The sequence below is a fragment of the Lepidochelys kempii genome, chromosome 6 (genome assembly GCF_965140265.1).
Source record: "Lepidochelys kempii isolate rLepKem1 chromosome 6, rLepKem1.hap2, whole genome shotgun sequence".
NCBI lineage: Eukaryota > Metazoa > Chordata > Testudines > Cheloniidae > Lepidochelys > Lepidochelys kempii.
In genome coordinates, this window is record NC_133261.1 from 41,329,457 (window position 1) to 41,344,415 (window position 14,959).

Here is a 14,959-nt window from a genome sequence, read left to right on the forward strand (position 1 = left end):
ATCTGGCAATGTAAAAATACAATGAACTAAAAATGTCAGGAGTTTCACTAAAAGCAGACTTCCACTGTATCCTGGAAATAACATAGCTTTGTACCTGTTGCGTCTCTTGCAAGGCGATGGACTAGACTGGCCAGAGGAGCTGGTGCTCAAAGTGCTGTCAGGGCTGCTTAACGAACATACACGATCAATATTCATAGTGCTCTGGCAGGCTTCACAATCTAGGCTACCTTTACATCTGAAGCAAAGAAAAATAATTAAGACAAAAAATAAATACTGCCTGTCATTTGGCAGGTCATTCATTCCTTCTACACACAGCAAACCTTAAAGTAATACAGACAGATCTTTAATATGTCATTTAGTACTACATTGGAAAGAGAATGGGGCCTATCACCCAAAAGATAAAAAGCAGTGATTCTTATTCCTGTTTAGTGTTCCATTCGTACACAATCTAAAGTTTTTTGGGGTCCCTTTGGAAATTTTGACCAAAATTTTTAAATTCTGAAGCCTAAAGTAAGGCTCCTGAATCCACAGTTAGGCATTTAAGTTCAAAAAATTAAAAGTTTGGAATCTATGAATACCCATTCAGGTATTCCTGCAGATATACAACACCTTTGAAAAATTAGGTCATTTTTATTTTGGTGCCTAAATGTGAATTAGGAACCTTAGGCACTCAAAGTAAAAAAAAATTGGCCATAGTCCAGACCAAATCTTGCAGTCTTTACTCAAGTAAGTCTTCGGCTGGATCCACTGATTTGATTTACGAACAACTGTAGGCTATGGCCCTAAATAATTTATATATATATATATTTAAAAAAAAAAAAAAAACCTCTGTACCATCTCTGCCATAGAAGTAGCTGATTCTTCTCACACTCCCCACAACATGCAATGAAAATGAAATGTGACATAAGTGGGGAAAGTGTGGGTGCAAGCATGAAAAAGATTTTTAAAGCAGTCCTGGGTATTTAGACACACATCTTCTATTAGAATTAATTTAAGCTGTGTGGCACCCTGGACTGCCTTGAAAAACATCAACCAAATGTGTGTGTATGTAAACCAACACACACACACACGAGTGCCTACATATTCAATTTGTTGTACACCACCACTAGGTTTGGCAGGATTTGATTTAAACAGATGTTAGTAAACATCTATTTCAGCTAACACTGAAATCAATAACAAAAAAAAATCCATTGGTAAGGACTGGGTGTCACTGGCCCTGCGGTAGCACACAGAGCCATCTGCAACCCTGCTGTTGCAGGAGTGAGCAAGTGGGCCCATGACAGCAGAATTGGAGAGGGCTTCTTGGACAGCCAAGGGTCTGGCAACATCAGATCCTGGCAGGCACAATGTGTAAGGAAGGCTGTGGACCTGATGGGTCAGAGCAAAGACCCTCTCCCCCAGCCAGGGTTGCGAACAGGAGGACAAGCCCTCAGCCATGGGGGAGGTCACCCTGCTGCTGCATCTCTCTGTCCCTGGATAGGAGCCATTCAGTAATGGGGTGGCCTTCCCCACGGCCGCGGGCTCGTCCTTCTCGCATCCCTTGCTGGAGGTCTCTGCTTTGACCCACCAGGGCCACAGACTTCCCCTGACCTTGTGCCTGCGTGAATCTGGTGTTGCCAGCCCTGCGACTGTGCAGGAATCCTCTGCAGCTCCACTGTCACAGCCCTACTCGCTCACCAGCCAGGAGTGCAGGGGCCCTCCCTGGGCAGGAATGGTCAGGAACAGGGTGGCCTCCCCCAAAGCCAGAGGCTCATTGTTCAACTTGCAGCACTGGATGGGAGCAGTCTCTACTCTGCCGGTCCAAGACTGCAGCCTCCATGCACCTTGCACCTGGGTGTCTCTGGCCCCTTGGCCACGCAGAGAGCTCCTTGCAGTCCCACTGTCAGTTCTGCACTAACCCCAATCCTACCCCCCCTTAACTCCCCGCAACTGTAAATATAAAAATAGTTAATATTGATTTTTATCGTTTCCCCTACCCCAATTTTTGACAAAACTTGCAAAAAAAAAACCCCAAAACCCAAATATTGCCAAGCCTAACTACCGCTACTGAACATAAATGCTGATATACATACAAACCTTATTTGCACTCAATTTATACATGGAAGTATTTTATATGTTGAATCTATGGTTTGCATGCACAAGCAATGTGCAAAAATTATATGAATTAATTTTACATAAACTGTACACATACGACAATCATATTTTGAAGATATGGCCCTAAATTTTTATCTTCTACTTGCCTGTTTACCAGTTTCAGATTCACAGCCTGAACAATCAGATGACATTAGGCTTCCTCAAACTTATGTTTAAGGAAAAGCCATAATTCACAGCCATACGGAATGTAAGTGCATTCAAACAAAACTGACCTCTTTTCTTTGATTCACAGTAATTTAATATGGAATAATTTATTTCATAACTTATAGAAAAATCATTTTAGGATGAAATTTCTAATGCCTATACTCAACTTCCAATTTCATACACAGATACATGTAATGCTACAGAGGTGGGTACGTATGAAAAGTGCAAGCCAATATTAAGAAATAAAATCAATAAACATGCTATACCTAAGAGTAGTCAATTTTCAAACTTTAACAACTTATCTACTGTTATAACAAGAATTCTAAACATTAAGTCCCTGTTATGAATGCACTGCTTGCATAGCTATGCAAAGCAGAATTTTACAAGTAGCCTTCAGTTTCCAAATAAGATACTGCCATGGAGTTGCCTTTTGTACCAAAAAGTCGGAAGCACATTGACTGCCATTGTGTCTAAAATCAAATATTGACTACACACAATAGCTGAACTAGAGAATATTGCTGGAATCACTGCACGTTTCTTAATATAGGTAACAGTTTAATAAAACTAGACTTATTTAACCTCTTACTCTCTTAGTGAATGCCTTTGTCCTGTATCCTCTTCATCCGTGTCACTACTGATGGTGATCACACTGACTGCTGGACTTGGAGAATCTGCAATGATGATAGCCTGGCGCTGTTTGTTTGAAATAGATGAATCAGGGTCCTGCCTGACAGATGTTTTGCAACAGTTCCTCTCCTGTCCTTCTGAGTTATGATTGTCCTGTGCTTCTATACAACTTACTCTCTTGACAGACTTCACATTAATTATCTTTGGAGATATAAATGCTGAATTTTGGATATTGGTATTTTGTAACACATTACTCCTGTGAAGAAGACACCTCGTTAGACAGTTAGTAGAATCTTTGTAACATACTTGGAAACTTAATTCTATTCTCCTCCCCACAACTTAAAAAAGCCAAGTAGATTAAAACATCATTGTTATACATCCATGAATAAAAATAAACAGTAAAACATAAAGCAGTGAAGATATAGGTAAATATATTGCATATATGGTAATTCATAACAATGATGGCAAATTTTCCACGTAAGTATTGCAAATAGCAAGCAGGTGTTCTGGATGTTGCAACATAAGGTCTAAGGCTGGATTTACCGGTGAAATGTAATACAATATGCTGAAAGCACCATTCTCTTATAAAGGAAAGAAGGAATGAAGAAATGCTAGCTTGGACACTACAGACATTTCAGTCCTTATTCATTGGAAAGATTCTCACTGACATCAATGGGCTTTGAATGACACCTTGCCTTAGCAAACACTAGAAAAGGAGTCCAGTAGTATAACCACTACCATAATTGTTCTTTATAGCCTTGGTTTCTCCATTACTAAAACATCCCATACCTTTGCAAACCACTTCTGTAGTGATGGGGCACATTTTCTCCAGTGAGCAGCAAAAGAGTTTCTCGCTGCCAGCAAAAGACAGACTATTCTTAATACTAGTCTAGCCATATTATGACCACTATTATATAACTTCTATTTATTTTTAATTCTTTGATGAATCCTCATTCACACAGAATTAGAAGCATCTAATTAGGACTAGCTCAATATATTTTTAAACCCTTACCAAAGGCCATTTAAGCACATATGTAGACAAAGCTGCTACTATCCCAGGCAGAGAGTAGATCAAAGGTAAAAAAAAAAAGTTTATTTCCATTTCATGTCTCCCATCCTGTTTACCAAAATGCTTCAGAGAAATTGATGAAGCAGCTAGCTAGGTGTTTATTTTCAAAAGGGGCAACAGAACAGTTTGAGCACAGTCACTGACCTTAGTGAGCATGCATTATTCATCTCTCTCTCATCCACTGTACAAAGGTTGTGAAACTATGACCTCACAATCTACACCAAATTAAAAAAAAAAAAAAAAAAAAAAACTATTTCACCAACCTGTTCTGGCACAGTTTATTTCTTTTGGTAGCTGCAGGTTGTGGCCAGACAACATGTGCAATGCCCACACTAATTGGCTGAGTGGCAGACAAAGTTATTTGATTTAAGAGAGGCTGTGGCATCACTGAATTGTAATGGCTGCCATGAGGAATCACTTTCCTAAGGAGAGAAGAGTGGAGTTATTAGCTGTAAACTTTTCAACTCAAATCCATATTCTTTGTTACGCAAAAGTCCTAAAAAAAGGTGTACAAAATGGTTTGGACCTACCCCCAGTCTCCAAATCTTTGTGGACCAGCCACAGGATCAGAGGCTAGAGTTGCAGTAGAAGGAGCCACAGGTGTTATTTGTTGCCAAGCAGGAATCAATATTTGCTGAGTTTGATTAGACCATGGCTGTTGTGAAGTAAAGCAGATTTCGTTAAGTGGTAAATGACTAGTATTTATATTAGCTTCTTAAAACTCAGCATAAATCCAAAAAAGTGATTGAAACGGGACACTTTAAGGACATATCGAACACAATCTTTACAAATATAAGATTTCTTAAGTGCGTAGTAATATAAAATTTTTAATAGCCATTTTTAAAATACAGAATTCCAAATGAACCAACCTGAGAAAGGACTCCTGCTCGTATCTGTAGTGGCTGTATAGTAGGGGCCTGTGTCACCAATGGAATGGTATTATCTACCCTTAATGAGTAACCAGTAGGCTTACCATGGTTTGTAGGAATTCCTAATGGGAAAAGGAAAAACAAATGAATCATACAAGCTTTAAACAAAATATTATTATGATATAACTAGAGCAAAATAAAAACACTGATGAGGAGAATTTTAATCAGACAACTCATTTTTCTTGCTATGCTTATAATTTAGTCGTACCACTGATTTAGACTGGATTAATCAATGTGAATTATCTTAGGTCTGGTCTACACTACGAGTTTATGTCGGATTTAGCAGCATTAAATCCGAATTAACCCTGCACCCAACGAAGCCGTCCACACAACGAAGCCATTTTTTTGACATAAAGGGCTCTTAAAACCGATTTCTGTACTCCTCCCCAACGAAGGGATTAATGCTGAAATCGACATCGCCATTTCGAATTAGGGTTAGTGTGAACGCAATTCGAAGATATTGGCCTCCGAGAGCTATCCCACAGTGCACCATTGTGACCGCTCTGGACAGCACTCTGAACTCAAATGCACTGGCCAAGTGTTCAGGAAAAGCCCTGGGAACTTTTGAATCTCATTTCCTGTTTGGCCAGGTGAGCTCATCAGCACAGGTGACCATGCAGTCCCAGAATCGAAAAAGAGCTCCCGCATGGACCGAACGGGAGGTACTGGATCTGATCGCTGTATGGGGAGAGGAATCCGTGCTATCAGAACCACGTTCCAAAAGACGAAATGTCAAAACATTTCAAAAAATCTCAGAGGCCTCGAGGGACAGAGTCTATATCAGGGACGCAACACAGTGCCACATGAAACTTAAAGCGCTCAGACAAGCGTACCAGAAAACCAAAGAATCAAACAGACGCTCTGGGACAGAGCCCCAGACATGCCGCTTCTACGCTGAGCTGCATGCAATTCTAGGGGGGGCCGGCCACCACTACCCCACCCCTGTCCATGGACTCCGATGATGGGGTACTCTCTGCCATGGCTGAGGATTTTGCAGATGGGGAAGATGAGGAGGACGACGAGCTTTGGGAGAGCACACAGCACACTGTTCTCCCTGACAGCCAGAATCTTTTTATCATCCTGACTGAAATACCCTCCCAACCCAACGAAGCCAGAGAAGGGACCTCTGGTGAGTGTATCTTTTTAAATATAATACATGTTATAAAAGCAAGCATTTTTTAATGATTAAGTAGCCCTGAGGACTTGGGATGCATTCATTGCCAGTACAGCTACTGGAAAAGTCTGTTAACGTGTCTGGGGATGGAGCTGAAATCCTCCAGGGACATCTCCATGAAGCTCTCCTGGAGGTACTCTAAAAGCCTCTGCAGAAGGTTTCTGGGGAGAGCAGCCTTATTCCGTCCTCCATGGTAGGACACTTTACCACGCCATGCTAGTAGCAAGTAATCTGGTATCATTGCATGACAAAGCCTGGCAGTGTATGGTCCCGGTGTTTGCTGGCATTCAAGCAACATCCGTTCTTTATCTCTCTGTGTTATCCTCAGGAGAGGGATATCGTTCATGGTAACCTGGTTGAAATAGGGGAATTTGATTAAGGGGACATTCAGAGGTGCCCATTCCTACTGGGCTGTTTGCCTGTGGCTGAAAAGAAATCCTCCCTGCAGTTAGCCACATGGTGGGGGGGATATTGGCGCTGAGCTGTTCGCGTTTGGCTAGCAGGTATGTTCCCTGATACCAGCCAGGCGGTGGGGGGAGGGGAAAAGCGATCATCCCAGAAAACTGGATGGGGGGGAGGGGGTTAGTTTGGTTTCTGCTGCTGCACATTAACAGGAAAGCTGCAGCAGTAAATGGCCAACTCAACGGGCTTTGCTTGGTATGGGAAAGGAGGGGGCTGCTGTTATGAAGGTTGCAGAAGCCGAAAGACTATGGCTTACCATGGCCGCCTGCAAGCCGAATTCTGTTGCCTGGCCCTGCGTGTGTGATCTCTAACACCAAAGCCACAGGCACTCAATATAAGATGCAAAATGCGACCTTGTACCAAAATCACATGTGCTATGTAACGTGAATAGTATTGTTCACCGTGAAAGAGAAAGCCATTGTTCTGTAAAATGTATCTTCTTAAATACTTCACTCCCTTTTTTTCCTCCAGCAGCTGCAAATGTTTCAAGCCTCCCTCCTCCGTCCCAGAGGCTCTCTCAGATAAGGCGGCGAAAAAAACACACGCGCGATGAAATGTTCTCTGAGCTCATGCAGTTGTCCGGCACTGACAGAGCTGGGTGGAGGGACACAATAGCAGAGTACAGGACAGTGGCCAATGAACATGAGGAGAGGTGACGGCAGAAAGATCAGAGGCGGCATGAGGAAATGCTGGGGCTACTGCGGGATCAAACGGACATGCTCTGGCGTCTGGTGGAGGTTCATGAACGGCAGCAGGATCACAGACTGCCGCTGCAGCCCCTGCTTAACTGCCCTCCCTCCTCCCCAAGTTCCATAGCCGCCTCACCCAGATGCCCAAGAATGCGGCGGGGGGGGGAGGCTCCGGGCACCCAACCACTCCACCCCAGTGGACAGCCCAAGCAACAGAAGGCTGGCATTCAACAAGTTTTAAAGTGGCCTTTTCCTTCCCTCCTACCCTCCTCCCACACCCCACCCGGGCTACCTTGTGAGTTATCTCCCTATTTTTATAATCAATTAATAAAGAATACATGTTTTTTAAACGATAGTGAAGTTATTTCCTTTGCAAGCAAGCGGTGATCGAAGGCGGGAGAGCGGGTGGCTTACAGGGAATTAGAGTCAACCAAGGGGGCGGGTTTTCATCAAGGAGAAACAAACAGAAGTGTCATACAGTACCCTGGCCAGTCATGAAACTGGTTTTCAAAGCTTCTCTGATGTGCACCGCTTCCTGCTGTGCTCTTCTAACTGCCTTGGTGTCTGGCTGCGTTTATTCAGTGGCCAGGCGATTTGCATCAACCTCCCACCCCGCCATAAAGTCTCCCCCTTACTCTCACAGAGATTGTTATTGCTGCTTGTTCTGTGCTCCACAATGGGAATATTGGTTTTGCCAAGGTCTGAGTGAGTCAGTAAACTGCAACAGTGACCCTTTAAACGTCCAAATGCACATTCTACCACCATTCTGCACTTGCTCAGCCTATAGTTGAACAGCTCCTGACTACTGTCCAGGCTGCCTGTGTACGGCTTCATGAGCCAGGGCATTAAGGGGTAGGCTGGGTCCCCAAGGATAACTATATGCATTTCAACACCCCAAGTTATTTTCTGGACTGGGAAGTAAATCCCTTCCTGCAGCCATTTAAACAGACCAGAGTTCCTGAAGACACGAGCGTCATGAACCTTTCCCGGCCAACCCACGTTGATGTTGGTGAAATTTCCCTTGTGACCCCCCAGTGCTTGCAGCACCATTGAAAAGTACCCCTTGCGGTTTATGTATTGGCTGCCCTTGTGGTCCAGTCCCAAGATAGGGATATGGGTTCCGTCAATAGCCCCACCACAGTTAGGGAATCTCATTGCAGCAAAGCCATCTAGTATGACCTGCACATTTCTCAGAGTCACTACCTTTGATAGCAGCAGCTCAGTGATTGCGTTGGCTACTTGCATCACAGCAACCCCCACAGTAGATTTGCTCACTCCAAATTGATTACTAACTGACTGGTAGCTGTCTGGCGTTGCAAGCTTCCACAGGGCTATTGCCACTCGCTTGGGAACTGTGAGGGCTGCTCTCATCTTGGTATTCTTGTGCTTCAGTGCAGGGGAAAGCAAGTCACAAAGTTCCATGAAAGTGCCCTTAAGCATGCGAAAGTTTCGCAGCCACTGGGAATCATCCCAGACCTGCAACACTATGTGGTCCTACCACTCTCTGCTTGTTTCCTGGGCTCAGAATCGGTGTTAGTGGGACAAGCTTATGCTGTGGAACACCATGATCTCCAAATTGCGGGGAAACATGGTTTTAGAGAAAAGCGTGTTCATGTCCTCAACACTGCGCTGCCGTCGCCTCCTCGCCTGGTTTTTCAGGTGCTGGTTCTGCATACACTGCACGATAATGTGCAAGGTGTTTACAGGTTTCAGAGTAGCAGCCGTGTTAGTCTGTATTCTCAAAAAGAAAAGGAGTACTTGTGGCACCTTAGAGACTAACCAATTTATATGAGCATAAGCTTTCGTGAGCTACAGCTCACTTCATAACTGCTGTGGTGAGCTGAACGGGCTCTATGCTTGCTGTGCTATGGCGTCTGCTCCTGCTCGGGCAATCCAGGGAAAAGGGCGTGAAACGATTGTTTGCCATTGGTCTGGTGGAGGGCGGGGCAACTGAAAACATGGTTTACCGGGTTGGCTTACAGGGAATTAAAATCAACAAAGGGGGTAGCTTTGCAAGAAACAGAATGGCCCCCCCTCAAGGATAGAACTCAAAACCGGGTTTAGCAGGCCATTGCTTTCACGGAGGGAGGGAGGAGAAAATGAATACAAAACAAATCTGGTCTATTTCTTGTTTTGATCCACTTCATCTATCTTTATACATCTTGCTGGCAGCAGACTGTGTAGTACGACCGCTAGCCATCGTCATCTCCTGGGTGCTCGGCAGAAGACGGTGCAGTATGACGACTAGCCATCATCTTCTGCTAGCTGCAGGTTAAAAGACAGTGCACTGCTGGTACGACTCAATCGCCACGAGACGAAACTTAAAAGGGAAGTGACCTGGCTGAGTCACTCCCATGTTTGCCCAGGCACCCCTGACCTCATCGAGGTTGGTTAAAGGAGCACCCTGGACTACGTCGACGATGGCTACCAGTCATACTGCACTGTCTGCTGCCAAAAGTCATACCGCACTGTCTGTTGCTGTGTAGCAACGCAGTACCACATCTGCCAGCACCCAGGAGACATACGCTGACGGTTAGCTGAGCGGGCTCCATGCTTGCCGTGGTATGGCGTCTGCACAGGTAACTCAAGAAAAAAGGCACAAAACGATTGTCTGCCCTTGCTTTCATGGAGGGAGGGAGGGAAGGGGGGCCTGACGATATGTACCCAGAACCACCTGCGACAATGATTTAGCCCCATCAGGCACTGAGATTTCTACCCAGAATTCAAATGGGCAGCGGAGACTGCGGGAACTGTGGGATAGCCACCCACAGTGCAACACTCCGGAAGTCGACGGTTGCCTCGGTACTGTGGACACACTCCGCCGACTACATGCACTTAGAGCATTTGTGTGGGGACTCATACGATCGACTGTACACAAATGCTTTCTACAAAACCGACTTCTACAAATTCGACCTAATTTCGTAGTGTAGACAAGGCCTTAGGAGATTTTGTTTCAGTACCTATCTGTTCAAGTGTGTGTTACTGTAATTTGTGTAATCACTATGAGAACACATTCTATAGAAAGAACCAATTATATTTTATCCTCAGCAGAATGACTCATGCTAAAAGCTTTCTACAATGCTGAGAGTTTTACTATCTATTACAAATTTCTTCAGTTGCAGGGCAGCCAAGGAAAAACAACATTGGGGGAGGGTCAATGGCTAACTTCACTGCTCCCCACGGAGGCCTATGGAACTCAATCACTTCCTACCTACTAACATTTTCTTTCCACAAGGTGTCCTTATCAATTCCTCTAGCTCTTAACAGTGATGCCTGTAAGGAAGCCACATACATGGACCCCTTCTGTCCACAGATGGCGCATGAGTCTTTCGTTTGGGAAGGCTACTCCAGGATCACTGGAAGTACCCTAAAAGTGGGGGGCCACCGGTATGCAGACTGCCCTCCGCCCTGAGGCTCCACCCCACCTCTTCCCACCCCACTTCACTTCTTCCCCCCGAGGCCCTGCCCTCTTCCAGCCCCTAATCTACCTCTTCCCCCAAGGTCCCGCCCACCGCTCACTCCCCTCACCTCCTCCCACATCACTTGCCTTGAAGGCAGGAAAAAAAGTGGAGGTGACCCACATTTGCCCCCTGCATGGCCAGCCTTTTTTATTTGGGGGAGGGTAAGTCTCCTCAAGCCTCTTATACATGCCACCCATGCATCTGTCTGGTTTTAGGATCTTCTGTGGGGAACCAGTATTTGATTCTCCCTACAATCCATAAAATCTTTCCAGCAGAGCCCATGACAGCCACAACCTGCTTCTCTTGTGTGTGTTCTGGCACTGTGAACTGACACACACCTGAAATATTACAGCAAGAACAGTCCAGGAAAGACACCCTCTCTAATGTTCTATGAGTGTTTTAATGGCTTGTCATCCCTACTGGGCTTTACCAGATTCAGACAGTCACAGATAAAAAATGGTGCAATGTTTAAGCCACACAATAATTTTCAGATGATCTAACAATATAAATAGGGAAGGGGGCAGTAGTTTTTTATTTTTTCAACAGCATTTTCTAATAGAACAGCTTTCTTTCACCGCAGGTTCTACTGTCAATGAGAATATACTAATTTTGACTTCTGGTCTTGCCTTTTACATGACACACACTGCAGTCAATTACTAAGCCATACACATATGGGTGACAGGAAACTACTGCCTAAGATTATACATTCATTTATGCATTAGGAGGTTGTTTTTATCTTTTATTTCAATGGACTGAACATCTTTGAACATGCCACATTGCTATACTAAGTTGTAACTGTTTGATGAAAGGCTTGGAATTTAAAAAACTTTGTTGAGTAATTTCTTCCATCCAACCATATAGACCAGCAGCACCTTAATTCTGCCAAGAGCAGCAAGACTCAGCACTTAGGATATTCTACACAGAAGCCAAACAGGGAATGATGAACAGCACCAAATATTGTTAGCATTTCTCTCCCATCACCTCACCACCAAAAACTCAGCTTGTCACAGAGGTGCTGAAACCAGTATGTTTGTTCTCCCCCATTCAAGCTATGACTAAATTAGGACTCTAATTCAGCAGTTCAGCACACTACTAAGAGCAGGCAATGGAATCCAAAGACAACTATTTTTTCCTGTACTGTCTCCTTTTCAATATCCTATTTATTAGGTATTACTAAAATAGTAACATGCATCTTAAAAAAAAAGGTACCATTAGCAGAAAATAAATTACCTATAATTAGTATACTCAGAAGGAAATAATCTGTGCATAAAGTTATATGTTTAGCTCAAATAGTCTATAACATTTTGGGCTGGTGTACTCAAAGCTTTCAGAAAGTTCTGAAACCCAGGATAGAGGCAACAGCTATGAATAACATAGTTGGTAACACCTGCTGGCTCTATCTTTATCTTAAGAAAGGGTAAGTTTTCTTGGGTTCTGAATTTAAGTAAAAAGGCTTTTCCTCAGCCTATGTCTATTGGGGTCTCTATGACTTCCAGTTGGTGAGAGAGAATTAAGCGGGATTTAGCATAATTTACAAAGAACTCCTTAACACCTGCAGCTGTCATAATGATTTCATTTTCCCTTTCAAAGACTGGCCATTTTCCAACAAGAACACATGCCCTCTCAATATAGGTGCATTGCAGCAATGGGTAACCTCTTCAGAGAAAAAACAAAGATGAAAGAATACAACCAAACTGAAAACCAACACCCAAGTGTCACCTAAACTGTCTTCTCTTCTCCATAGTTGACAGTGACTTGAGATGAGAAAGACAGTTCTTGTCAAAACAGTTTATATCTGATGGGTTGATGTTAAAAAATACAAACAGCAAAAACTAGAGTCTCTTCCCATAAATATCTACTGTCAGATTCCAGATACTGTCTGATACAAGTCCTTCAAACAATAAAACCTCTGTTTACATGAGGTGCATGTGCTTGTTTAGGGGAATAAAGCCTAATCTATGTTCTTATATACATGTAGAAAGGTACACATCCCTGTGGTATTCCAGCTGTTTTCTAGTCTGCCTCAGAGGAAGTACTTGTATGCTAACATTGTCACCTCATCGGCTATCAATCATTTCCAATAACTGGGTATTAGGCATTATCTGAAGATTTCTTTTCAGGAATTCCAAAACATCTATCTCAAATGGATGTTACAGAATTATTGTAAGGAAAGGTTCTGCCAACTTGTTATCTCCTTCCCTTAAGGACAGTGCAATTTAACCAATATCCCCAAAGGTAAGGTGGAATAAATTTTATTGATGGTGCTGCCTGTAGGTGCATATCAAATGCTTAATTTTGGTGTTCATGTGATAACTGTAAATGGTGTTTTAGCTAAAGATAAGAATAAATTACTAAACTTAAAACTGATTGGTTCCTCTTCATCTCCCACTTCTATATTTTTTCTCTATAAAAATCCATTTTCCTTTTTATGTCCTGTTTGATTTCCCCTCCCCCTTCCTTTTTGTTGTTTTCTGTCCTCTTCTTCTGTATCTCTCTTGCCCGTCCCCTTCAGCACTTCTCCTATTGCTTTCCTTCCAGGACCCATCTTACCACACTGTTCTAAGACCCCTATCCATTGCTCACCCTTACAGAGATATGCCTCAGAGCATGAAGTTTCCACAAGGTCCACTACCCCAATTCCACTGCTACTCCATGCTCCCAAAGATAGATTCCTGAAGAGCATAACGAATCTTCTGGGATAGCCAGTTTCCTTCACCAGGCCCTGCATGGGCTGCAGGATTTTCTGGCCTGAAAAACCATAAGCCTTAAGAGTCTGGAATTGCACATGCCAAAATATCATGCAGATGCATGAATCATTTGGGACTTGGACTCTCAGACTCCTGTGGGCTACAGTCATAATTCAGCTTTTAAAACATTGTTGGAGTATTTGGCTAAAGATGAGTATCAGAATTATGATAAAATTCTGACCTAAAGCTGAAATTTAGAACCATCATAAAGCTAATACAGAAGAAATCAAGGAATCAGTTATGTGCTCTAGACCTGAATTTAAGGTTCTCATAGTAAAAGAAAAATTCATTCTGGGGGGAACTGGACACAGATCCTTACATCTAAGTCACTGGCTCAGATCAGGCTTAGAGTGACTGTTCCTACCATTTTTCAGACTATTTTGCCAAAAGTAAAGCATTCTGCACTGAATATTTAGGTTTCATACTTGTTTGGGCGGCTACCAAGTACAGTGGTGTCCAACATTTGACTCAAGATTCCAAGTTGCCCTGAGGGCAACTCTGTTAAGATTTGTATTTAATTATGAATTAAAAATATATTCTGTGAATTGTAATTTTTAATCTGAAATATTTGGAAGATCTAGATGGGTTCCCTACCAAGCTGTGGAAGCCCCTAAGACAGCAGGATAGGTGCTCAACTGGCTTTGCCAGAGTCTAAGGAAGCACCAGCAAAGGACGGCCCCCTTCTCCTCCACAATTACCCAATGATAGCCTAAAAGAGGAGAACCAACCACCAGTTTTAACTCCCTGATCCTATTATCCAGCCCAGGTTAGAGCTAGAGGTTGCTCAACTTGTGCGAGCTGGCTACTATCCCCACGAGATCATGAGCCAGAGAGTAGCATGCTCAAGGTACTCTTCTTCTCCACCTGACCCATCCTATGTGCCAGGAGTGATGGGGGAGGCATAGGAGCTCTATGCATACTGGAGATTCTCCCACAGTGGGAATTCCTTGCAAGGAGACTTGGGGGTGGGCTTCTGCTGTGTCTGTGCTGCCCGAGTAGCATAATGGGAACACAACAGGGCAGAGAACCTGCTACAAAGCATAGTTGTGGCCACCTGACCTTTTTGAAACAGTATGTTCAGGCTGCAATGGTCAGATGCAACTGTCCTAATTCATCATAATGACACACAGTAATTGTAGGATCCAGCAGAGCGGTAATTACTCAGGATAATTATACATGCTGTCTCCATGGATCTCCAACATTCCTAATTGAAACCCCAAGAGATTTCTCCCTATTTTGCCCAAACTTTAAACCTATTTCACACATGCACAGCCTTAAGATCCCATGCTGTGATCATCCTCATTTAAGATGGGGAATGCACAGGACTGCTTTGGATCTAGACCCTGTCATTCTTTTCAACTGGTAAGCAGGTTGCTGTTTGACATAAACAACACTCTACCCACACCAAAAGTACACTGTTCATGTTAGACTGGGGACAGAAATCAAATCTTGTTCTCTGACATTATAGAGCACAGTATCACATTATTATTTACATCTATGCAG

At 43.4% G+C, this 14,959-nt stretch overlaps 1 protein-coding gene across 7 annotated transcripts in view; it reads right to left on the reverse strand.

Moving 5' to 3' along the window:
* Positions 1-14,959, reverse strand: part of HIPK3 (homeodomain interacting protein kinase 3) — a 154,712-nt gene that overhangs the window by 14,460 nt on the left and 125,293 nt on the right. For all 7 annotated transcript variants that reach the window (XM_073347706.1, XM_073347703.1, XM_073347700.1 and 4 more), the window contains 5 exons: positions 4,864-4,985; positions 4,525-4,649; positions 4,258-4,416; positions 2,885-3,181; positions 95-235 (listed from right to left, as the gene is read on the reverse strand). In XM_073347706.1, coding sequence (XP_073203807.1) covers positions 95-235; positions 2,885-3,181; positions 4,258-4,416; positions 4,525-4,649; positions 4,864-4,985 — 844 coding nt within the window. The remainder of the gene's footprint in view (positions 1-94; positions 236-2,884; positions 3,182-4,257; positions 4,417-4,524; positions 4,650-4,863; positions 4,986-14,959) is intronic.